The 26,881-nt window shown below is 40.6% G+C and overlaps 1 protein-coding gene across 6 annotated transcripts in view; it reads right to left on the bottom strand.

The window, feature by feature from the left end:
- The window catches only part of MAPKAP1 (MAPK associated protein 1), a 231,711-nt gene that overhangs the window by 51,579 nt on the left and 153,251 nt on the right, over positions 1–26,881 (bottom strand). For 5 of the 6 annotated variants that reach the window (XM_045563651.1, XM_045563653.1, XM_045563654.1 and 2 more), the window contains one exon: positions 12,427–12,534. The exons of the other annotated variant lie outside the window; for it this stretch is intronic. In XM_045563651.1, coding sequence (XP_045419607.1) covers positions 12,427–12,534 — 108 coding nt within the window. The remainder of the gene's footprint in view (positions 1–12,426; positions 12,535–26,881) is intronic. 6 annotated transcript variants of the gene reach the window in all.

Below are 26,881 nucleotides of genomic sequence, written 5' to 3'. Positions count from 1 at the left end.
AAACTTCTCTTCTATTAAACACTTCCCTTCAGCTACTAGCCATTTTTGCTGGTCTCTAAAAAACAATCAATAGATGATATACTATAACACAGACACACACACGGAGACACTCATGCCCACCTGCCGCTCTGCAGTAATCTCTTTAAAGCCAGCAAAATCACACAGTAGGATATACCCTTCATTAGAATCTGCCCTGCTACCACCAGGGCAGGGATCTTTGCTGTCAGTGCTTAATTGATTAAACTCTTGGAGCCAGAGCCAGCCAGGCTGGAGGACTTTCCACATGGAGGTTTCAGACCCCTCTCAATAAATCAAGGTAATCTTGTTTGATGAGGTGATCAGAAAGAAACAGCTTCAAGTTTATAGAATTTGTAACAAGAGCAGCTCATGGAAGGGGCTCTGCATTCTAGACCCTGCCCATCCCTCATCTTTCAGCTCTCTCTCCCTCACTCATTCCACTCCATTCATTCGTTCCCAAATATGCCAAGCTCCTTCTCATCCTAAGGCTGGCAGATGAGCACAGTCCCTCAGCCTGGAACATTCTTCACTTATTCATTATCTAACTCCTTTTTCTTCTTCCTTAATGAAGCCTTCTACTAGTAATCTCACCAGCTCTGGTCCCTGCTCTCCACTCTTTGTAGGACTGATCACAACTGTGGGTTCCATGATGTGGGGGCTGGATCTTCTCCACTTCCCAAGTACCAGCACAGAGGCTGGCCCAGAGGAAGGCTCAATCAAGCTTTTGGGGATGCCTGAACAAGTATGCGTCCAAAGTGAATCCAACTGCCCTTTAGGCAGTGGTCCCCAATCTTTTTGGCACCAGGGACTGGTTTCATGGGAGACAATTTTTCCACTGACAGGGGTGGGGGGTAGGGGGTAGTGATGATGAGCCATGGAAGCAGCTATAAATACAGATGAAGCTTTGCTCGCTCACCCACTGCTCACCTCCTGCCGTGGGGCCCAGTTCCAGTTCCTAACAGGCCATGGACCAGTACTTGTCCTTGGCCCAGGGGTTGGGGACCACAGCTTTAGAAGATGAAGCATGACCATTTAAGGGTCTGGACCATGGTTCATTACAGGTTTACTTAGAAGTTAAGACTCCTGGCAGAATTCCCATTACTTCCTTTTCCTCCAATATGCCTTTGTTCATGTTCAAAGCACAGCGGAGACCCTGTCTCTAAAAAAACCGCCAAAAAACAAGAAAACAAAACACAAGAAAAGTAATGTGGGCTTCTAAGGAGCCTGGCATTTTTGACAATTTACATGGCAAAATATCTAAGAACTATAACATCTGATCAACACCATACTATCCCTCTCCCTGACTCCAGAGTCAGAGAATGAGGGCACATATGCTGGAAGAAACTCACCTCCCATCCAGAGTCGCTGCAGAAATGTCACCTGATGCATTACCAAACCATTAGTCAAGACCTCCAGGGCAAATTCTGGGGCCAGCAGCCTACGAGAGGGATGCAAATCTCCATGCCCTCACTTAGAGCCCAGACAGGTTTTGTGGCTCATCAAACATGTTTCCTTACTGCTCTAATGTACCAGTGTATCGCTTAATGAAAGTTCTTAATTGTAATTCAATTAATTACATACACAGAGTCCCCAATTACGTTTTCCAATAAGACATTGGCTGTGGTACAGGTCTAAACGCACTTAACCAATTTTAATATATTAAGACCAATTTCCCTTGAATACTAATTACTACCTAATGATAAAATGAAAAGGGGGGAACTTTTAAGAAAGGGGGAGAGTGAAAAATGCAATTCACGTGGAAGTTCTCAGCCTACATCGCACAATTCAGGCACTCATTACTGAAGAAGGAGGTGTGGACAGGGCACAAGTTTGCTTCTAGTAAAGGTCAGCACAGCTTTTTGCCCCAAGTATCAGCTACCCTCAGTGCTGGCCATTGCTCAAAGGGGCCTGTGGGAAGTCTAAGAGGCTAGAGGGAAAATAGGAATAACAGGGGGGGAAAAGGCCACCATATATATGCTCAGACAAGCTGTGGTATCTCTGGCAGGCCCTTGCTCTCCGTGTCTCAGGCACACAGACACTCAGTAATAGCCAACACTTATATAGTGCATTGAGTATATTAAAAGCACATAGTGGGCCAGGCACAGTGGCTCATGCCTGTAATCCTAGAACTCTGGGAGGCCGAGGTTGGGGGATGGCTTGAGGTCAGGAGTTCAAGACCAGCCTGAGTAAAGAGCCAGACCCATCTCTAGTAAAAATAGAAAAAACTAGCCAGGTGTGATGGTGCATACCTGTAGTCTCAGCTACTTGGGAGGCTGAGGCAGGAGGATTGCTTGAACCCAGGAGTTTGAGGTTGCTGTGTGTTAGGCTGACACCACTGCACTCTACCCCGGGCAACAGAGCAAGATTCTGTCTCAAACAGAATCCCCAAAAACCAAAGAAACAAAAAACAAAACAAAAAAACTCCAAAAAAACGATGGGAAAAAAAAAAAAGCACATAGTGAACTGCAATCTCATTTACTTGTTTCAACAGTTTAACCCTCACAACAGCCTTACAGGGTAGGATCTGCCATCACATTTTACAGATGGGGAAATGAGGCCCACAAAGGAGAAAGACTTGCCCAAGATCACACAGTGGCTCCAAACATCTTGCCTTTCCCCCTACAATACACTGCCGAACTGGCCCACATTAACCAGACACAAAGAGGTAGACACACAAGTATTCTTCCGTTGGGGATGTTTCTTGTTCATTTCAATTTTTATAGTGTGCGGCAAGCAGGGAACTATTATGCTTGCTGGAACTAATATCAACTTTAAAAAACCCTCACCCATATAGAAAATTTTTTAGTGTGAATACTTCCCTCTTAAAGCCAGACATGTAACTGGCTTTCAGCAATATATCAACCTAAAATATGTACAACCAACATCACAAGTCATTTCTATTTGTAAATAGAGTTTATTTGCATGATCACATTTTCTTCTATATTTGAAGTGTGCGGTTGTGGTATAATAAAAGAGGTCTAAAGCCCTGGTATTTAAGTCACATGATAGAAATTGGAGAGATTAGTGATTTGTAACTGAAGAAGGCAAACCTCCAGAAGCGGAGTGGAACCACCAGGGAGTCTCCGGGGCTGGCAGAGCACAGTGACAGGAGGAAGAACCAGCCTAGGATAAACAAGCATCTCAAAGAGGATCTGGAAACACACCAGGGCAAAGCCAGTATTCATTCTCTCTCCACACTTGCTATTTCCCCTCTCTCACTATTTAGTAGTGGTGGTGGCAGCCCAACAAAGAAACCTCTACACATAAAGATGCTCACTCAAACCCCAAATTCTACTTAAAAGCCATCATGTACTTGAAGCTCCAGTGCTCAGGAGGTCCCCTCTACCAGAGGGAATGAGCCAGGCCTGACCACAGACACTGGGATGCAGAGGGGACTCAGACCTGGGCCCTGTCCAGTGTGTGTGGGGTCACAGTCCAGGGTGAGAGTGAGCAAATCCATTCAGGGCAATCAGTGATCAGAGAGGAAGAAGGAGAAGGACTCTAACTGAGCCCAGCCAGTGGCAGCCAGGTGGCCTAAGAGGCTTCTAGCAGTTGCCTCCTCTCCTGGGTCTTCAAAGGGAAACCAAAGGAGGCAGATGAGGGCTCGCAGACTGAAACCCACAGCTGTTCTCCCTTACCTCAGTCCACCCGTCTGGGTGACCACCCACCTGGTGAGTTCCTCACTATAACCTTCCTCAGTATAACCTTAAATAAAGGAAATTAAGAATTTCAATAAGGTAGTGAAATAATGGAAGATCTTAAGCATCCTGTGAATCTCCTTCAAAAGGAAAAGAGATCAAGGGAGGTTGAACCGAAGTTTAAGGAACTGAAGCCTCTTCTACAACAACTTCCATTTAGGAAATAAAATAACTAGATTCAGCTCTTTCACTAAACTTAATGGAAAAAAAGGCACAGTTTTCTAGGCTCATCATTATTGTCCATGTGACATTAGCAAATCACTTTACCCCTCTGAGCCTCAGTTTCTTCTTCTATAAAACAAGGATGATGACCACACTGGCATAAACGGTTGTTATAGTAACAGTTCTTGTATCTCATTCAATCCTCACAAAAGCCTGGTGACATAAATTCAACCATTTATGCAGGAAACTGAGGCTCAGAGAGGTGACATGATTTATCCGATGTCAAAAGTCTGCTTGATTCTAATGACTGTGCTTTAAGCACTATGCTGAATGGTAGACTAGTGAGTGATAAAACAGAAAGATAGTGTCTGACACATTGTTGGCATTCCATAAAGCCAGTTTAATTTCAGTTCTATTTTGGCCCTGATAATGGGAAATTCCAGAGTTTCTCTCTTAAAGCTGTGGTAAGAATAAGTTGGTTCAAGCAGCACCTGTCTTCTAAGGACCTGGATGGACTACCCACACATGGTTGGTGGGAAAGGTCACTGGCAACATTTGGCAGAAAAGGAAATTGAGGTTCAGTTTGGCGCCAGGATTTATATAGGAGCTTGGACAAGAATGGAAGTCTTCTAATGTTACATCCTCTCCATAATGTACTTGTGCTTCCTTCTGGTCTGATTCCAGCTTCTAGCAGACAGTTGGCTGAAGGATGTAGTCGATTATCAGACAAGAATCCAAACTGGAAAGCTCAAGGACTTTGGCTTGTCATTTTCTTATTTAGGCTAAGATCCAAGCACAAATGTTAGCTCTCAGTCCCTAGGCAGAAACTCTTGTCTTATCAGCTTCATTTGCAAGCTTCTCTCTCACAGTATATAAAGAAAATTGTCATCAGCATTCTTGGGATTGAAAATCTACCTTGTATTATTGACAATCTCAGGGTGGGTTCTGGAATCAGATAAACTTAGAATTTTGGTCCTATGACTCATTGGCTGGCTAACTGTGGGCAAGTCATAGCCTCTCTTCATAATAAGAACAGTATCTTGTAGGGCAGTTAAGAAAATTATGAGAGAAAGCATTTTAAAATGTCTAGCACAATGCCTTATAATAGTAGGCCTGAATAATTATTATTATTTTTTTTTTGAGTCTCACTTTGTCACCCTGGCTAGAGTGCAATGGTGTCATCACAGCTCACTGCAACCTCAAACTTCTAGGCTCAAGCGATTCTCCTGCCTCAGCCTTCTGAGTAGCTGGGACTACAGGCGTGTGCTACTATCCCCGGTTAATTTTTTCTATCTTTTTGTAGGGACAGGGTCTTGCTCTTGCTCAAGATGATCTTGAACTCCTGGCCTCAAGCAATCCTCCAGCCTTGGCCTCCCAGAGTGCTAAGGATTACAGATGTGAGCCACTGCTCCCGGCCTGAATAAATAATTTTTAAAAACTTCCTCTCATGTGGTTGACATAAAATGTTTGCCCCATCCCTCCTTGGAAGAAAAACTGAAAGACTTATATTTACTCTTATGGCAAACAGTCTTCTCAAACAAATGGTTTTATTTATAAAGTATACATCCACTCTAGGACACCAAAACACATTTGCTGAAAAGCACCCTGCTTCTAAGTTCTCTGGGTCCTATGACACAGACTTACAGACTTGCCCCCCCACCCTATTCTCTTTTCTTCTCCACTCCAGATCATCCCCCTTCTCCTTGAGGGATCTGCCAGTTCTGCGATTCCAGACCTCCACACCTCTGCCCCATCTGCTCGATCAGCCACAGAATGCTGCTCTTTCACTATTTATTAATTATAGTTAACATTTACTGAGTACTTACTATGTGCCAGGCACTGTTATAAGGGTGGTATGATTATTAAAACTCATTGAATCCTCCGATCAACCTTATGAGGGCAGATAAACTACTCAATAGAGGTTAAGTAAATTGTCCCAGGTCACATAGCTAAGTAAGTGACAGGGCCAGACTGTGAACTGGGGCAGCTTGGTTTGAAAGCACATTCTTTTAAGTACTGTATAATACATGATCATAATTTAATTCACATCTAAAATGCCTTTAAGGATAGTGAGCCAGTCCTGATCAAAGATATCAACAGAAATTAAAAAAAAATTCTATTTTTGAAATATTTTTCTTTTTCTTAATCCAACTTTTTTTTTTTTTTGAGACAGGGTCTCGCTCTGTCACCCTGACTAGAGTGCAGTGGCATCATCATAGTCCACTGCAACCTCAAACTCCTGGGCTCAAGTGATCCTCCTGCCTTAGTCTCCCAAATAGCTGGGACTATAGGTGTGTGCCACTGCACCCAGCTAATTTTTTCTATTTTTAGTAGAGACGGAGTCTCACTCTTGCTCAGGCTGATCTCGAACTCCTGAGAAGCTCAAGAGATCTTCCTACCTCTGCCTCCCAGAGTGCTAGGATTACAGGTGTGAGCCACCGCGCCTGGCCCATGGTCTTAATTTACTTGTGTGACCTCTGTAAGCCTTGGCATCCATATCTTGAAGGATTTGCAAGATGCTTTCAGTTCTTGCACTCTGAGTCAAAGTCACCATATAAATGAAAGAAGCCCTGACCAGCACTTACAAAGAGCGATAGGTAGTCAATGGTTTAAAATCAATGAAATATAACTAGTCTTTGTTAAATGGAAGTAAATTATAGAAACAATTTACTCTTTTTATAGAAAAGGCTTTTTTAAAAAAAAAATTTTCTAGTAGAAATTCCAACTAAGAACCATACATTGTTCTTCAATAGCTACCTATTAAGAAGTTGAATTGAGGTGGGGTGTGGTGGCCCATGCCTGTAATCCTAACACTTTGGAGGTCAAGGTGGGAGGATTGCTTGAAGCCAGGGGTTCAAGACCAGCTTGAGTAAGAGCGAGATCCCATCTCCACTAAAAATAGAAAAAATTAGCTGGGTGTGGTGGCATGTAGCTGTAGTCCCAGCTACTTAGGAGGCTGAGGCAGGAGGATCACTTGAGCCCAGGAGTTTGAGGTTGCTGTGAGCTATGATGACGGCACTGCACTCTAACAGTGGTGACGGATGGAGACTCTGTCTCAGGGAAAAAAAACCAAAAAAAAAAAAAAAAAACCATTTTCATGCTTAGAACTGGAGAACTACAGCCCAGATTTCAAAGCTTTATCCACTAATCCTCACAGCTTCTCTTTCCTGATGTAAGAAAGTTGGGCTCATTAAAAAAAAAAGCAGCCTAATTTGAAATCACAATATACTGTGGAATACTGTGCAGCAGTTTAAAGAATAGGTGAATTTATATGTACAATAATATGTGGATTAATGTGGAATAATTTCTACAATATACTGTTAAAATGATAAAAGAAAAATGCAGAACACTAATGATACTTTGCTATCATTTGTGTTTTTAAAAGGAGGGGAATATAAATGTGTATGCTTGTGTGAACACATGCATATATGTAGATGTATATCTATTCATACACACACACACACACACACACACACACACACACACACACACACACACACAGAATATGCTTCCATATGCATAGATGATCCCTGGAAAAACATGGAAGAAACTAGGAACAACTGCTGTCTCTGGGAGGGGAATTAGGTAGGGGATGGAAGAAGAAAGACTCAGTTTCCACTATAGACACTTTCATTATCTGAAAATTATTTTACATGTATGTTACATATCCAAAAAATGTATGAAGATGTTAATAAATAGTGTTTTATCTTATTTGTATAATAAAGAGTCAGCATTTTGAAACAGAATCCACTATAAAGTTACTGTTTGTGAATTAGTTCTTCAAGTATGTTTAAGTTGAGTCTTTAAAGAATAAAAGAAAATGACAGGGAGAGAGAGAGTGATTATTCATTTCTATCAGGTAAAAAAATTCAGATAACCACAGTACAAAAGGGTGTGTTTAGTATAACATTTCCTTTGGCACACCATGTGTGCTACTATAAATAGTTTGAGATTTCAAGTGTCCCAAAGATTGTTACACTAATAGATGTTCTCACTATATAATCTTTATGTATGTGAACTTGCCCTTATTTCCTGTATGCTCTTTCATCTTAGAATGTCATGCATGCTCACATTAGAAACTCTGGAAACAATAAGTATTAAAGAGGAAGGAAAATGAATTACCCAGAATCTTGCCAACCAAAGACAACAACAATTAACATGCTCCTTGCAATTTTTCTTCTATACTTTTTGTTTTTACATAGTTGGGATGAGTCTATGTTGACATATTTTCCCCTTATTGTTATTTTTCTTATCATGAAACTCTTGATAAACACAACTTTTAATGGCTGAAAAACATTCCACATCTACTGAGATGATTTTTCTCTGAGATGATTTTTCTCCTTTTAATATGTTATTGTGGCAAATTATATGGACTGGGTTTTTCTAATGTTAAACCAAATTTGTACTCCTAGAATTAACCCAACTTGGTAATGCTATATTATTCTTTTAATATAACCCTGGATTCAGTTTGTTTATATTTTGTTCAGCATTTTTACATCTATATTTGAAAGGCTGGCCTGAAAATTTTCTGTGTTATATGGTCTTTCCTGGGGTTTGGTACCAAGATTATGACACTCTCTTAAAATAAACTGGATAGTATACCTTTTTTTCTATTCTTTGGAATAGCTGATATAAAATGGGAGTTTTTTCTTCCTTGAGTGTTTGGCAGAACTAGCCGGTAGTCATGTGGGTCTGGATTTTCTTTGGGGGAAGGTTTTTAATCACTAATTCAACTTTTCCAAATAGTTATGAGAATATTCAGGTTTTCTATTCTTTTTGTGTCAATTTTGGTAAGTTGTTTTTTTCTAGGAATTTGTTCATCTACACTTTCAACATTTTTGGTATGATTTTTCTAAACAATCCTTATTATCTGTTTAATGAGAGGATCTACAGTGTACCTCCTTTTCATTCTGTTAGTATTTGTATTTCTCTGTTATTTCTCATCCTTGTTTTTGATCCATTTCATTAGAAGTTTATCAATTTTATTACTCTTTCCAAAGAACCAACTCTTGCTTTTGATGTTTCAGAATTTCTATCTCGTTCATTTCTGCTCTTATTTTTATTACTTCCCTTCTTTTGCAGTCTTTAGGTTTCTTTTTCTGCTTCTTTTCTAATTTCTTGAGTTGAATGCTTAGCTCATTCCTTTTCAGCCTTTCTTTTTTTGTAATATATGAATTTGAAGGCTGTAAAATTTCCTTTAAATAATGCTTAGTTATATCCCCAAATTTTCTTTTCTTTTTTTTTTGTTTTTTGAGACAGAGTCTCAGCTCTGCTGCCCAGGCTAGAGTGCTGTGGCATCAACCTAGCTCACAGCAACCTCAAACACCTGGGCTTAAGTAATCCTTCTGCCTCAGCCTTCCGAGTAGCTGGGACTACAGGCATGCGCCACCTTGCCCAGCTAATTTTTTCTATATATTTTTAGTTGTCCAGTTCATTTCTTTCTGTTTTTAGTAGAGATGGGGTCTCACTCTTGCTGAGGCTGGTCTCGAACTCCAGACCTCGAGTGATCCTCCCACTTCGGTCTCCCAGAGTGCTAGGATTATAGGCGTGAGCCATCGTACCCGGCCCCCCAAATTTTCATATGTAGAATTTTCATTATCTTTCAGACAAATATTTTCTAATTTCCATTATTATTTTTAAACCACAGGTTCAGAAACTTATTTCTCCATTTCTAAACATATGCAGATCCTCTTGTCTTTTTCTTGATTTCTACTCTAATTTCATTGTGATCAGAGAATATATCACATATGATTTCAATCCTTTGATATTTAAGACTTACTTTATCACCTGGTATATGGTCCATATTGGGAAATATTCATGTGTGATTGAAAGAAATATGTATTCTGCAGTTGTAGGGTAAAATATTCTCTGTACATGTCTAAGAGATTAAGTTTAATCGTTTTTCAAATTTCTATATTATTAATTTTTTAAAAATATATTTGTTCTTTCAATTACTGAGAGTTAAATTTCCATGATGGGAAATTTATATAATATTTTTCTTAGTAATTCTTCAGTTTTTGCATTATATATTTTGAGGCATACACATTTAGAATTGTTAAATTTTCTAAGTATATTGAACCTTCCGTCATTATGAATGCTTTTTATATCTAAAAATGTATTTCACCTCATGTTAATATGGCTAAAACAGACTTATTTAAAACTTTCAGTGTCTTTGTTTTGGATGTTAAAAAAAAAAAATCCATCCTGACCATCTTTTAAAAAAAGAAAACTAAAACATTTAATTCACTTACCAATATATTTGGGTTTAAATCTACTATCTTACTACATGCTATTTATTTTCCTTTGGGGAATCTCTAACCCTGGCACACCCTGGACTTCTTTTGTCAGGGCAAAAGTGGTCCTAGGTATCGATCTCACCTCTTTTGGCTTAATCTTCTCTCAGATAAAGGCTATTGGTTCTTTTCCATGTTGTGCTCTTTGGCTCTTTGATGACTCTAGCATGATGATTTGCTTTTTTTTTTTTGAGATAGAGTCTTCCTCTGTTGCCTGGGCTAGACTGCTGTGGCATGATAATAGCTCATTGAACCTCAAACACCTGGGCTCAAGTGATCCTCTTGCCTCAGCCTCTTGAGTAGCTGGGACTACAGGCACGTGCCACCACACCTGGCTAATTTTTACAATTTTTGTAGAGAAAGGGTCTCACTAAGTTGCTCAGGTTGGTCTCATGTGATCCTTCCACCTCAGTCTCCCAAAGTGCTAGGATTACAGGCATGAGCTGCCACGCTCATGCATGGGGTGTTAGGGTCCCCAGTCTGCAACTAGTTATAAGTACCCTATGTAAATACCCATAGAAATAAAAATCACTGATTTCCAAATGGCCCAAGAAATTCAAATAAGTAGTATAAACTTGTGAAAATATTCACCCCTATCAACAATCTAAGATAAGACTATTTTGGCCGGGTGCAGTGGCTCACGTCTTGTAATCCCAGCACTCTGGAAGGCTGAGGCGGGAGGATTGCTTGAGCTCAAGAGTTCGAGACCAACCTGAGCAAGAGCGAAATCCTGTCTCTACTAAAAATAGAAATATTAGCTGGGCATCATGGCGTGCATCTGTAGTCCCAGCTATGTGGCTGGAGGATTGCTTGAGCCCAGGAGTTCGAGGTTACAGTGAACTATGATGACACCACTGCACTCTAGCCCGGGCGACAGAGTGAGACTTTGTCTCAAAACAAAACAAAAAAAAGATCTACCATTCAGTCATCATTCAGTCTATATTTACTGAGCTCCTACAGTACATGGTCTATAGTGGGTTGCTAAATTACTAAAGGGCAACCTGGTATGGGTCAGGGACACCCTCACGGACCTGACAATCTAGTGAGGGAGACAGATATAAAACAATCATTGAGAAAAACATAGAATTATAAATAGAGGGCCGGGCGTGGTGGCTCACGCCTGTAATCCTAGCACTCTGGGAGGCCGAGGCGGGTGGATTGCTGGAGGTCAGGAGTTCGAGACCAGCCTAAGCAAGAGCGAGACCCCGTCTCTACTAAAAAATAGAAAGAAATTATCTGGCCAACTAAAAATATATATAGAAAAAATTAGCCGGGCGTGGTGGCGCATGCCTGTAGTCCCAGCTACTCGGGAGGCTGAGACAATAGGATCGCTTAAGCCCAGGAGTTTGAGGTTGCTATGAGCGAGGCTGAAGCCATGGCACTCACTCTAGTCCGGGCAACAGAGCAAGACTCTGTCTCAAAAATAAATAAATAAATAAATAAAATAAATAGAAATATATGCAATGGAGAAAAAGTAGTATACTCTATGGTAGAATATTAATATAAGAGCCCCCTAAATGGGACAGATTAGGTTTAAGTAACGGGGGACAGGGAGATCATGGTGGCCTCTCTAAAGACGTGACATTTAAACTGAGATGAAGGATGAGAAAGAGTTAACCAGAATGGGGAAAAGAGGTTCCAGGTGGAAGAAACAGCCTGTGTAAAAGCCCTGAAGCAGGAATAACCACGGACAGTCTGCTGCCATAATCGCAGTTTTCACACATCACTTGCCCCTTGAGTCGGTGGGAGTATAGAGGAGAGGATGACAAAAACTCACAACTTGGAAACTCTGAACAGAGAGAATGAACGAAGTTAAGTAAGTTAGTTCTCAACACAGCACAAGAAATCACTACACTGCCTCCCGCAGGATATGCAAATAGTTAAAACGTTCTAAAACTTGATGTCTGAACAGTGATACTGACAGGGCCAGTTGCTTTTATACAAAATACACTTTGCCTCAAAAAAGGGCTCTTATTTCTAACATCTTTCCAAGGATGCTCCTAACGTAAGATATAATTTAACACAAAAACATTAATCACAGAGTGAGCAAAACAGGATGCAAACCCTACCAAAAAGCACAAAATCAATCATTTCACTTTGGGATGTACTTTTGGCAGGAAGGCTGCAGTCTTCCTTGGAACACAGTCACTTCCACTCTGCCTAGGGAAGCCAGACCAGTGAGAAGTCCCAAACACATGACTGCTAAGCAAGTTTGCAACGGACAAAGCAGGCATGAAGCGAGGCGGCCAACGTACTGTTCTCGCGGACGAGGCAGAACTCCCACGCGCTCTGGCTCTCCAAAGTGCTCTCCAGGTCAACGGCGACATTGGGCTCACTCTGCTTCTCTAGGCGGTACTGAGGGCCTGGAAGATCAAAGAGGCAGGAGGAGGGGAGGAAGTCTGAAACAGTGAATTTAACATTTAAAAAAAAACACCACAAACTGCCGAAAAGCTCAGGAAAATGCTGAAGTCTGTCTTGAGGGTCTAGTTATCCACGATGGAAGACTGTGGGGGTTTTTTTCCACACGGTTCCACATACTTGTCTGTTCTATTATCAGGTCTGTTTCCATTCAGTTCTCCCCTGAACCGCGTGAGAAGTAAATGGCCTTCCAGTCACAGCGACCTGGAGTCACACATGGCTATACCGTTTCTTAGATAAGAGCATCTTCTCTGAACCTCCTTTTTCTAATATGTGAGAATACTTATACCTTGAAGAATTATTGTGAAGATAAGAGGTGATATAGGAAAAATGCTTATTAGAAATGTACCTGCCTCATGGGAGGCACTCCTATAAAGGTAGTTATTCATAATTATCATTATAAAATAACAGGCCGGGTGGGGTGGCTCACGCCTATAATCCTAGCACTCTGGGAGGCCGAGGAGAGTGGATCGTTTGAGCTCAGGAGTTCGAGACCAGCCTGAGCAATAGCAAGACCCTGTCTCTAATAAAAATAGAAAGAAATTAGCTGGACAACTGAAAATATATAGAAAAAATTGGCCGGGCATGGTGGCACATGCCTGTAGTCCCAGCTACTTGGGAGGCTGAGGCAGGAGGATTGCTTGAGCCTAGGAGTTTGAGGTTGCTGTGAGCTAGGCTGATGCCATGGCACTCTAGCCTGGGCAACAGAGTGAGACTCTGTCTCAAAAAAAAAAAATTATCATTATAAAATAATAAATCAATGATAATCAAGAATAAGGTATGTTTAGAACTCTCATATGACAGTTCAAAAATTCAAAAAAAATTTAAAAACAGGCAAGATTAAAAGATATATTGGTTTCTGGGTTATGGTGATAGAAAGACAGTAGGGGCTAATTCATATTTTTGTTGAAATATTTATGGAAACCTAAGAGACACAGGTTCAATAATACTGGAAACCAGGAATACTAGCTACCTTGTTCCACACAGAAGGTTCTGGCAGGCCTTAATAAAACACTGGGGCATTTTATACATTTATTCATGTATTTCTTTGTCAACCCAAATGACAATCTTGTTTTTCTCAGATAACACCTAATAGGTCCAATGATCAGATTCAAAAGACTGCTCCTGTGATTTGTTAACGGTTATTGAAAAGATTAGAGGCATAAGAAACTGTCTTATGTCTTATTATTTTGACTGTGAAAGGCATGTTTGGTCAGATAGAAGGAGAGGTGTGAGAGATCTGAGGAAAGCATCAGAGGCTGTGTGGGGCTCCCAGGCGGAACACGTATTTTTAGATATGTTCTTCAGCTGTTGTCAACTTGTTGATTATTCACATCCAGTACTTCTCCTTCATCAGTCTGAGGCATTTCACTCATTTCCAGTCGTTTTCCCCCATGTTCTGTGTTCATCTGTAGCACTGTAGAGATTCATTTCAGTGTCACAGTGTATTTGATCTTTTCTGTTATCGGGTATTCATGAGCACTTGAGCCAATTCTCAGAGTTTTCACATACATACAGTCCTTTTTATACTATTTAAAGCTTTTAAATCTTCACTAAGTAAACAAATGGTCAAAACACATGCAACTATTTTCTCAGAAGGCTACACATTCTTTTAAAACTCTAATACACTGTATTTAGATCAAGAAGGTACTGTGTTTCAACATTATACATAGTAAAATTCTTTTTTTTTTTTTTGGCTAAAATTCTAATTTCAAAAGAATTAAGTAAATAAAAGTATGGAAATGCAGGTAATTCTTATAGTCTCTGCTACCTGTCACCTGTCAGCACCAACATTCGTCAATTAATGGGCATGTTTGATGCTGATCAATGGATGCTGGGACATTCACCAGTGGAAGGAATCACAGAAAAATCAAGCTTAGCTGAACTTTTAGAAAATTTTGCTGTAGGTCTCTTCAGCCCATTAGAGGAAAGGGAGTTGCCCTTGAACCTAGAGGGCTGCTTTCTAAGAAACTGGCCTGTTAAATAACCTGATTGCTCCCACCCCAATACCTCTCAGCAACACAGTGTGTATGAAGCACTGATATCACGTCTATGAGTTTACAGTGAAATCTGGGTACGGAGTTTAGCTATAATAATTCATTTTTTAAAGATAGCCAAAATTTGGGAACAGCCTAGGTCTAACAACAGGGGGACTAATTAAAAATATTGTGAAATATCATGAAAATATTAAAAGTGATGCTACAAAAACATTTAATTTTATGAAACATGTTTATAATATGCTATTTCATGAAAATAGCAAATTATAGCACAATAAGTATAGGATGATTATAATTGTAAAAAAAATACCAAAAAAATGGTAGCAGAGTAAGGGTGACTATAGTTGACAACATATTGTATATTTCAAAATAGCTAGAAGAGGGGATTTTAAGTGTTTCTAACACATAGAAATGATAAAATACTCAAGGTGATGGATACTCTAAATACCCTGACTTGATCATTACACATTCTATGCATGTAACAAAATATCACATGTACCCCATAAATATATACAAATATTATATATCAATAAAAAAGTAAATTTAAGTAAGAAAAATATATGTATGTAAAGGTATAGGACAAAAAAGACTACAAGGTTAAAATGTGAAATGTGGTTATATTGGATAGTGAGATTATAAGTGTTTTTATTTTTCCTTTGTGCTTTCCTATATTTTTCAAATTTCTTATAATAAAGGAAGGCTACTATTGTAATTTAAAAAAACATATGCGTAAAAGTTCTCCAGTTTCTTACTATGTCATTTTTCTAAGGATATTATAATCATCAAGCATTATGGCATCTCTAATGAATCATTCACCTGCAATAATCAAAATCAGATATGATCTGCTTATGTAGACAGATATTTTCATCTTAAGTAACCCTGCACCCTGGCATCTGTACTCTGAGAGCAGTACACAGGGTGTTGGGCTTCTCAAGCTGTCAGCCTGCCTGAAGCTGGGTTATATATAAGACACCCCTTTCCCGATCACTGGCTGTATCAGGAGGAATTTCAGGCTGGTCTCTTTTGTACATTTCTTTCCTTCCAGTTTCTGCAGCTGCCTGGGAAATGTGGATTAGGGCAACCCGGAAAGGCAGGGAGTACTAGGAAGGGTCCCTTATCCCTAAACACAACTCCCTGCTCCACTCTCAAAGCCATTAAATGCTGTCATTTCACATTTACTTTCTTGTTTCTTGGGTCTTGCAGATATTTCTATTAAAATCAGGTTCCTAAAAGGAGCTTTTAGGACTCTCTCTTCGAGACCTAGTATGATGATGACTTTCATTTACCACATGCTCACTATATGCCAAGCATGCTCTGTATGTTACCTCACTGAATCCTCACAGCAACCCAGAGAGCAGATATTATCATCCCTATCTTACAGATTAGGATCCCAATGAAGTAACTTGCCCAAGATCACAAAGGTAGGAAGTAGGAAGGGGGAAATGAAATCCAATGATCTTACTGCTCTAAAGCTTGTATGCTTTGAACTTTTCCTCCTGCAAACTATAAATTACTGGCCAATTATAAAGAGGCCATAGTTTATACCATAAATATAGATTTTTGTAGATTTGTGGATTCATCTGGGTTTTGAATCATTTAACTTGTGGTTTCTATAAATTCAAAATGAAAATTATCTGAAATATTTTAGTAAAATCCACACATACCGAATATTCCATGCCACAGCTGTATTCTGGGTCTATGGTAGTACAAAGCCCCCTTATGAAGACACGATCACCATATCTTTCTATCCATCCAGGAAGACTCTCCCACCTTTCTTTAAGAGCATTCCTGTCTATGCCCAGTTTTGTCAGTAACTGAAATTCTGAGTGTTGTCTTCTGTTGTGGGAACTCCTGCTCTTCCATAAAAGCTAAAGAAAAACACTTCTGAACTTAGCAAAGGACTGATGGGTCTTGACTTTGGGGAAGGTAGGCTGCTTAAGATGTAGATGAAACTTGAGATCCAAACCCAAATGGAAAATTGTTTCCTACAAATCTTTACTTCTCTCCTTAATTCTTGTCCAAATACTGGATGATAAGATATCTCACAGAGAAAGACTACAGTATTTCATGCATCTTCTCCATAAATAGGCCAAACTGATCATTTCAGGCCATATTGTCTAATGAGAGGCAGGATATATGTGAGTGGCAATACAGCCTGCTGGTTAAGGGCATGGACTTGGGGCCTGATTGCCTCAGTGTAAGTCCTGGTTGAGTAATTTAGCTGTATGACTTTGGACCAATGTACTAAACCTTTCAGTTTCTTCATCTATAAAATGGGGGATAATAATAACATCTACCTCATAGGACTGTCTAGGGACAGTTAGAAAAGTGTCTGACACATCAGTAGTGCTATTTAAGTGTCAGCTATCATCATCATCATCATCATCATCATCAGACTACAATACTAAGAGATCCTAACAGTACTGACAATCTAACTACTACCATCACAGGACCTACTATGTGCCGGGTACCATGTAGGCCTTTTCTATAGATCACCTCATTCACTGTTCAGTCACCCTTGCATGTAAAGAGTATAAATCCATTTAACAAAGGAAGAAACTGTGACTTCCAGAGGCTAAATAGCTTGCTCGATGTACTTCAGGAAGTAGTGGAAACAAGGATTCATGCCCAGGGCTGCCCAGGCCCGCATTCTCTGTATTACATTATGAACCACAACACCTGAGTCATACCAAGTTCTTACTAAATGCCTCAATGATAATTGAGATTATGATAACCCAGACCTACTATACATCAAACTGTAGTCTCTATCAAATGCTTGTTTAATTTTTAGGCAACTTATATGGGAGGAAAGAAAAAATAGGAGCCACAAGCCATTTCAAAAAGACAAGCTGTGAGGTCAATTTCTACGAGTATACTTTTCACCAAAAAATGATTATATAAAATATAAAAGGCTCTTTCACACTGAACAGGACATAGTTCTCAAAGCAACATCCAAGCTTTGCAAAGAGGTTTTAAAATGTCACAGCTGCGCATGAAGCCACATGCTCTCTACTTCACAGCAGAGGGAACACAAAAGGAAGATTCTGGGAAGCAGTTACTCTGTAGCGACAAGAAAACCTGCTTGGGCTCTCCAATGATGTATTTACTGCAGTAATACCATGTCACCAAATGGTCTAGGAACAAAATACTGCTCTGGGCACTTTGGGAGGGTTCCAAGTTATAATACCCAGGCAGGATTTTTATGGGATTTTGTAAACTTGAGGCAAACATTTCAGTATATAAGTTTCAAAGAAAATCTGTAGAATCTGTTGGGTGGTGGACACACGTGCTCAGTGCAGCTTCTTCCTTGATCTCTTTAACTCCTGACTGAAATATAAAAGATTCTAGCACACAATTCCTAAACAGCTGAGAGCCGAAAACCAATGGCAAATGCCTGTCAAAGTCTGAAGAGAGGGAAGCCATAGTGTCACCTCTATATCACTCTGTGTCTTCTTTCTATGGACCCATGGGAGAAATTTCTTTCAGATCTTGGTATCAGGAAAAGCTGTATTGCCCCAGAGCAACTGGCTTGCTTTTATATCTTTAGATAGCTTAACATACGTACTGTAACTAACTGATACCATGTCCCTTTCTCCTTCGCCCGTCAGGAAGCTCACCACTCATGTGCTCACCTATGACGACTTGAGCATGCATTTCAGTGCCAGCTCCTCCTTGAGACTCATCTTGCCATTTAATCATTATTTTCCTTTTCCTTTCATGTAGTTTCTTTATTGCTTCATAAATTTTTGTATCATATTATAATATATGTATTCCAAATGCTTCTTGGATAGAGGTAGGATATAAATAAATTAACATTATTATTATTGCTGAGCATCAAAACAAGTTTGAGATACACCTGTGTGATGGAAAATGACAAAGTCATAGGCTGAACATTTTCATGTTTATGTTTTCATGTCAACTATTTTCCACACACCAACTTGAAGAGATGCTTTAATCTGAAAGAGCTTCTTTTTTTTTTTTTTTTTTTTTGAGACAGAGTCTCACTCTGTTGCCCAGGCTAGAGTGAGTGCCATGGCGTCAGCCTAGCTCACAGCAACCTCAAACTCCTGGGCTTAAGCGATCCTACTGCCTCAGCCTCCCGAGCAGCTGGGACTACAGGCATGCGCCACCATGCCTGCCTAATTTTTTCTATATATATTTTTAGTTGGCCAGATAATTTCTTTCTATTTTTAGTAGAGACGGAGTCTCACTCTTGCTCAGGCTGGTCTCGAACTCCTGACCTCCAGCGATCCACCCGCCTCGGCCTCCCAGAGTGCTAGGATTACAGGCATGAGCCACCGCGCCCGGCCTGAAAGAGCTTCTTATAGCCAGAAAAGGTTAAATGTGAGCAAATAAGAGAAAAGACCAGGTTTGAGTAGAAGATCCCTGGTATTTGTGCCCTGAGAGGAGGTAACATTGCCAGCTATGCATTCTGGGGAAGTTATTTAATCTCGTCTGTGCATTTTCTCATCTATAAAATGGGGATAACAGAACTTTCCTCAGAGGTTGCTGTGAGGATTAAATGAGACAGTCCAGGACTCCCCTTAGCAAAGTGCTCAGTCCATGACAGGTGCTATTACTGCTACTACAGGCTGAAACAGAAACCAGTGCAATGAGGTTTAGGGAGCTCCCTAGCCTATGAGTCACATAGGCTAATGCCCCAACATGGGAAGGTATGGTGTGGCAGAGAATGCTGGCATCAAGTGGATGTCCATACACTTTCTCACGTGTGTCTGAGGAGGGGTATGGGGTGGGGGGAGAGGGTGCATATCTATTTAAACAAGCTTGCTTTTAAGCTACAGACAGCACTTAAGATTAGAGACTTGTTTGGCAGCCAGGATTCCTACAGTTCCTTAGTCTCTCAGGTCCTACAAATACAGTCTAAAAATGACGAGTAAAGTCAGAATCCACTGAACACTGAACTATGACAGCACAGATATCAAAGGATATATGATGCTACAATACCATCCATACATCCATCTAACAAACATTTTTGAGCATCAACAATGTGCCAGGCACAGAGATGAATCATCAGTGGTCTCTGCCCTCAAGGCAGCTAGGGGAGGCAGCGAGACACACTTGAGCAGATAAATTATGGAAGAGCCCAATCAGTGCTCTTACCAAGGTACAAACAAGGTGCTGTGGGAGCCCAGAAGAAGGGACAATTGACTTCACCTTCCATTTCCCTAAGGTGGAAACATCTGAACCTGGTCTGGAAGGACTCAGAGCCAGATGAAGAAGAGGGAAGAAGTGCATTCCTACAGAGGGAGCAAGCAAAGCAGCACGTGCAAAGGCAAGGAGGCACTGAAGAGCCCAAATGGACCATGGGAAACTCAGCATGGAAGAGGCCCAGGCTATATAGGCGTGCAAGGGGAAAGCTGTAGCTGGAAAGCTTGGCCCAGACCACTGGTCAAGATTTGGATTTTCTCTTATAAGCAACAGATGCTAACAGAGCAGGGGAATGATACAATCAGCTTTATATTTTGGTAAGATTCTTCCGGTGGCACTACTGACAATGGGCTGGTGGCAGGGAGACCCATTCAAGGCAGATTGTGCCAGGCCTTGTCTGCTCTATGGCAGGGGCTGGCTGAATCCCAAGTTCCTCACTGAGCCAAAGCCATCACTGACACGCTGATGCTGGCTATGTCAGAGCTCAGACCCAAATCAGCTATTCTAAAATGTCTGCATGTACTGTCAGCTCCATCGCTTATAACTCTTCCTCTAGGGGCAACTACAATCATTTTCTGCTTGATCTTAATATAAGCGCTGAACTATATTCAAGTGATAACTGCTGTAGCTTATGCCCCCTCTGAGGCTCAGATTGAATAATTTGGAATTTAAATAATAAAAAAGGAACAAGCTGACACTACAATAAGGTCACACTTTAGCCTCTTCTGAGCCAATACACAATTTGCTCTCAGTGAAATAGCCGAATATAATCAAATTAAATACAACTCCTATCACAAAAGAAGAAAGACCAAAGCTGTTCCAATAAACCAATTCTCCTGCCTAGTTAAACTGCAAAACCTTCAGGAAAGGTTTTGAAAGCATGACCCATCAGTTCTAATTTTTAAAACTTATCCTTTCAGTCAAGACTAGAAAAAGGCCCATTCCAACTTTTATCTTTGCTACAAAGTGCTGTTATCTTGGCTTGATGTCAGGAGCTCTATCTCTCTTTCTGCTGACAAGCAGAGACGAGAAAGATAAGATTGGAAACGAATCTCACTTCTCTGAGTAAATAAATAATCAATACTCATCTAAATGTAAATGAGAAGGTAGCCCCCTCTGATAACAGCACTCTTATCAGAGAGCCAATTTTCTTCAGACATTTGGCCTCAACCAAATCACCATCATTCAGCCCCAGCCTAATGGCAAAAAATCGTAACTAAATTGAACCGATCACCAGAGATCAACTAAGTTCGGCCCTGGCCACTTCAGGTTCAAATGTTTGGGAATGCAATTTTGCCACCATTAACTTTCAATAGCAATGAAGAACAGACTGGTCAAGGGGCCAGTCTGTGCAATAAACAAACCCCAGCAAGGGGGCCAGAGAGAGGGAGGAGGAGTGAGCGGGTTTAAGTGTTTAAACAACATCCCTGCCATGATGGAAGCAAACCCCAAAACTGTGAAGGGAAGGTCACTTCTGTGGGGCAGACAGAGAGCATTCTTTCCTCTATCTATCTAAGGTATTGCTGAAACTAAGATGTTTAATTTTTCTAATGATGATGATGATGATTAAAGTTTATTAAAACAAGTGTAAATACCGAAAAAGATATTTAAAAGCTACTGTAGCTAAAAATAACCTAAGGTTCAAATGATCAATTTCCTTCCACTAATTTGTCTCAGACTTATATCTGACCCAGCAGTGCCGCAGTGACCTGATTTTACTGAAAGAAGATGCCGTCTACAAGACAAATCACTTTCAAACCACTGCACTGGGGTTTCCATTTCTTTGCTGCAAGACTCAATTCACTGCTGATGAGAGTATTGGGGAAATTATGACCATTATTGATAGGACAGCAAAACCACTTTTACACAGAAGTCTTCAAGTCGACAGAAAGCTTGCACTAGACCATTAATGAAGGTGTCAGCTAGAATCAGAAATTAAAGACAAAGGCTGGGAAAGGCCTAATTTTTACAGCATGTTAAGGACACCAGACACAGAGAAGCAACAGCCATTCATCCTCTTAAGAGTAAAAGAGCTTAAATAAGGATGAGCAGAGGAGTGGGGCTACTCTGCCAGTGATTAGGAAAAGAAAGTGCTTCTTTTTTGCCTGGTCTTTGGAGTTCTAAGAACATAGGCTCTCAATATTATCAGCACCAAATCTTTATCAGCCAAAGGAGGACATGTCTGGTGTGAGACAGAACTACTCAAAGTTTTACAATTTCTGTTAATGCTGTGAGTGTCTAATTCTAGAATGTGGATGTGTGGTGGTTAGAGTGTGGCTTTCAGAGTCAGAAATACTTGGATGAGAATCCTGGCTATATGCAAATCCTGGAAAGTTAGTTGATTTAAACCATGGGGTAATTCCACAGATTATGTGTAACAATGCCCAGCACAAAATAAGCACTCAATAAATGTCAGTTATTATATTGCTACACAAATTTGACAAAATCATCAACTTGCCCTTTTTGAAAGTCAAACAATGCTTTGTTCCCAGACTATAACAACAACAACAGCGGCTGACACTGAAGACTTTAACAAAGTGCTCTACATGCATTTGCTTTCTGATTCCTCAGAAAACTCTAAAAAAAACAAAAACCAAAAAATCTCTATGAGTTAGGCCCTATTATAATCCCCATTTTTACAGAGTAGGAAAATAAACCATGGGGTCGTTTAAGGCACGTGACCGTGGTGAAGCCGGGACAAGAATCCAGGTGTGTCTGATTCCAAGGCCCATGCTCTTAACCACTCTGATACACTGTATCCCATAAAGAATATTATAAGTTTTGATCTTTGGGTTAAAAAAAAATTGTAAGGTTGAGATGATTTATCAGTTCAGAAAGGAGTGAAGACGTTGGATGGGAGACTAGGCAGCAGGGAAGAGACTGCGTAGTTCATCCTGAAGGGGTCAAAATTGAAAGTCCACCAGCCCTCACAGGAGGCATGTCACGTGAACACCAGCTGCCTGCTATGATTTTTCTGGGGTGGTGGTGGTCCTTTTTCTAAGTTAAGTGATTTACAGAGTTACTGCTTTAATCCACAGTTCTGAAAGTGTGATTTCTTTAGGGTTTAACTATACCCATTTCTAGGCTTGTTACAACTTTTTTATTGCGATAGAAAACATTTACTGGAAATATGTTACTGCTATTACCAGGTCATAAAATAACAAGAAAAATAGTTTATGTATTGCCATCATTTCCAATCATCAATCAGAAAGTGCCAAGAGGAGGAAAGGAAAGGGCGTGCAGCCGAGATTTCCTTCTTTGTGTAAGAGAAAATGTAGGAGCATCATAATTCTTCAGAACAAATTTCTTCTTGAATACCCAGCCTCACGGGTGGGCTCCCAGGAGGAGTAGGGAGGCATTCTTTTGGTATATCCCCTCCTCTCTGCAGCCTTGCCTGAAGCCCTGTCAGCACTAAGGGCTCTTTCATCCTATCTTTTTTGGACCTTGCTTCTCGCAGTGCATTGAGCATCCTGAATTAGAAGTTTTTTTGTCTATTTGTCATTCCCCCACCCCATTATCAGGGTACTCTTTGAAGATGGGGGTGGGGGAAATAAAAAAAAAAACAACTTAACTTTGTATGCCCAGGGCTCCAGCACAGAAAAGGGTCTTTGTTGGTGCTTAACAATCTTTGTTAAATATAATGACTTCAACAAGGTAGAATTTAAAATTGAATAACTCAACAATCCACTTCTATAAATTATCCTAAGAAATATTAGCCCAAGTATATAATGATGTATGTTCCAAGACTTTCACTACAGCACTGTTTTAATATAAAACCACATACAACCTAAATGTTCACCAGTAGGAAACCATTAAATAAATTATGGTATATCTGTACACTGGAATGTTATACAGTTATAAAAACAAGTTAATAAAAGATGGGAAGATTTCTATAATACATTATTAAATTTTAAAATATACAGAATGTGTAGAGTGTGCTACATGTTAATAAAGTAAAACCTCCACTATATATGTGCATTTATGTGTGTGTATTTGTGGAATACACACAATCTGGAAGGATACGAGCCAAACTGTTCCCATATAAAACCGCATACAACCTAAATGTTCACCAGTAGGAAATCATTAAATAAATTATGGTATATCTGTACACTGGAATGTTATATAGTTATAAAAACAAGCTAAGTTAATAAAAGATGGGAAGATTTCTATAATACATTATTAAATTTTAAAATATACAGAATGTGTAGAGTGTGCTACATGTTAATAAAGTAAAACCTCCACTATATATGTGCATTTATGTGTGTGTATTTGTGGTCTGCTAACTCCAATAACCCTCTGGGGTATAGGATTGGATAGTAGTAAAGAAAGGGGCTTTTGCTTTGTACTTTATAGATTTCTATCATATTTGGGCTTTTGACAGTGGACAAATACTGGTATTACATTTGTCATTCAAAAATCCAATTTAAAAAAAAATGAGGTTGAACAATCTTAGAGATTATTTCAGCTAGACCAGACTAGGGACTGTGGCCTCTGGAGCCTCCTCTCACCGTATCTGGCTCCTCACACATCATGTGGGCTCAGTGGCTGCCTGAGAGATGCCTAAGCAGTTGGGGAGCCAGGAAAAAAATGAGATAGAGCCTATTCAAGGATTCCAGAGGAACAGAGTCAAGCCACAGGGTGGATCACACAGGCTTCCAGAACGCTTAGAGGGGTTGATAGCAAAGGCGAAGTGGATTGACTGGAGCATCTGTGGCCAGGTTGCTGGCATCGAAAGACTGTTTACAAAGGCAAGCCATGACTGCAGCCCAAGGGCCAGATCCCATCTGCTGCTGTATCACCCTCTTTTGAATAACTATATACCCTGTCTCCTCATGGATTCTATATGGTGCTGTGGAAAGCAAGGGGGACCCCATACTACATACATCCCTCTAAGGCAGTTCCGATGCTTCCACTGGGGCTTTGAGATAAGTGGTGGTGTGTCAGGAGTCCAGCCCTATAGCCCTGGCAGGGTAGAGGAAAGGATTTGACTCATGCCCTAAGCTTAGTATCATGTGTTTATCTAGCGAATGTCCTGCAAACTCTGCTGATCCCAGCACATTTGAGACAGTATGTTGTAATGTCTATAAGCCAGACTGCTTGGGTTTGAACTCCCAACTTACCAGCTGTGTGACTCTGGGCAAGTTATTTAACCTTTCTGTGCCTAACTTTCCCATCTGTAAAAGAGGGAAAACAGGACCTATCTCTTGGAGTTACTGCAAGGATTCAATGAGTTAATACAGGTAAAAAGTGTAAGCAGAAGGATGCCTGGCCCACAGTTTTCACTAAGTGTGTGTAGTTTCAGCTGCCTGATCCATATGCCTGGGTTGCTACTTCTGCTTTGTAAGCAGCACTCAGAGAGAAAGGTCTCTAGTTTTCCAGCAGGGGTTGGAACCTCTGAAGGTCTGCTATGCTGGTCTCGTCTCTCTGCTCTAATGACATAGAAATCCAGAAATATCCTCCAAATTATGCAATTTCAACCCTCTGTGCCTTTGCTCATACCAGTCCCTCAGTCTGGAACAATCTTCCCTCTGATTCATTTCTCTAGTCCCTGTTTGCTGCTACTCAAGGAGTCAAAACTCTGCTTACATGCCACAGCCTCTGGACTTCTTTGTGTAACCCACACTAAGAAGATCTCTTGTACCACTAGGTATATACAAGTTGAAGGTGGAGAGCACATTTCATCATCGCTGCATTCCTAGGACAGCCTCAGCATACAGGTGTGTTTAGTGAATATGTGGAGATGAAACAAATCCCGCCTTCTTGGCTACCATCCTGACCACCTCCTCCTCCAAAGCAGACTTGGAGCTCCATGTGACTTGAAATGCCTCCACTGTTTGGAGACTCCCATTAGTGCCCCAACTCTCTGCCTGGGTTTCCTGGGGATGGATGGAGCTAGTGTGGATCCAGCTGGCTCCCCTGGACACTGGCTGGAGAATGGAAGGTCACCACTGTCAGGGGCCAGTCCCTCCTCCCTGTCAGTCTGGTTCCTTCACCCAGGCCTACCTTCTCTAGCCACAGCAACCTATCCCAACATGTCTCCTACCAAAGTTATCTGAGCTACAACACAGGCCTAAGCGGAGCCCATTCAACCTCAGAACAAGAAGAGGTCAGGCATGTACAACCAAAAGTTTCAAAACTTAGAGAAGGCTGGGAGCCACTGGAAGAGCCTCCTACACACCATCTTAGGCAGAGTGTGCTAGAAGGGGCAGACACATCACCACCATGAGGAATGCTAATGGTCTACATCCTGTCACTATCTAGCCAGTGTGAATGTACTTCTCTTTGGAGAAAGAAGCCCTGATATTACTTGAAAAAAAATATTTTTTTCCTTCTTCAAATCCAGATATCATGTTAGAGAGAATGGAAACCTTTAACACTGTCCCTAAGCATCCAATTTTTCAATCCAATCTGTTTCTCTTAACTGGAGTCACTGTGACATTACCAAATTTTACATACAGTTATCTGTTCCTCTCTAAAGAAATACAGATGGTTTTTGTGGAAATAAACAGTCATTTATTTTAAACAACTGTAAAATAGTTTATGGAAACCAGTGGGGTAATGCATTCAAATAAATGCCAAAACTGGTTGATGGGGAGCCAGGGTGCTAAATCACACCGCTGAGGAATTCAGCTGTGGGGAACAGATAGTAAATCCAGAGTGACAGAACTTCCCGTGATGGCAAAGGTTTCTGACATCCAGTCCAGTACTCAAAAACCACAGCAGTTCAAACCCATTTTCCTTAACACAGCCTTGACAGCCAGTTAAACTAGTGAATTTAGTCACAAGCACCTAAGGACAAAAACAAAAGAAATGAACAAAAAGGAGACTTCATTCGTCTGCAGCCTTTTCTGAGCTATATGAAAGCGATGACTCCAATCCAAGTCAATGGAAAGTGAGCTTAGGGCCAAAACTGTTTTCAATCATCAGACTTTGTTATGATACATTGGAATCTGAAGACTTTCACTCAAATCTGCTTATGTCAGAGACTAGCTTGGGTAAACCACATCCCCTCTGAACCTAAGTCTCCTTCTCTGTAAAATGAGGATGAAACAATAGGTGTATGCTAGATAGGCTGCTGAGCAGATTCAGGGTGGTACCAGGAGTGATGTCTATTAAGAACTCGGTG

Source organism: Lemur catta, chromosome 10 (genome assembly GCF_020740605.2).
Source record: "Lemur catta isolate mLemCat1 chromosome 10, mLemCat1.pri, whole genome shotgun sequence".
Taxonomy (NCBI): domain Eukaryota; kingdom Metazoa; phylum Chordata; class Mammalia; order Primates; family Lemuridae; genus Lemur; species Lemur catta.
The sequence above is the reverse complement of the archived record's forward strand: the minus strand, read 5'-3'. Positions and strand labels throughout refer to the sequence as shown.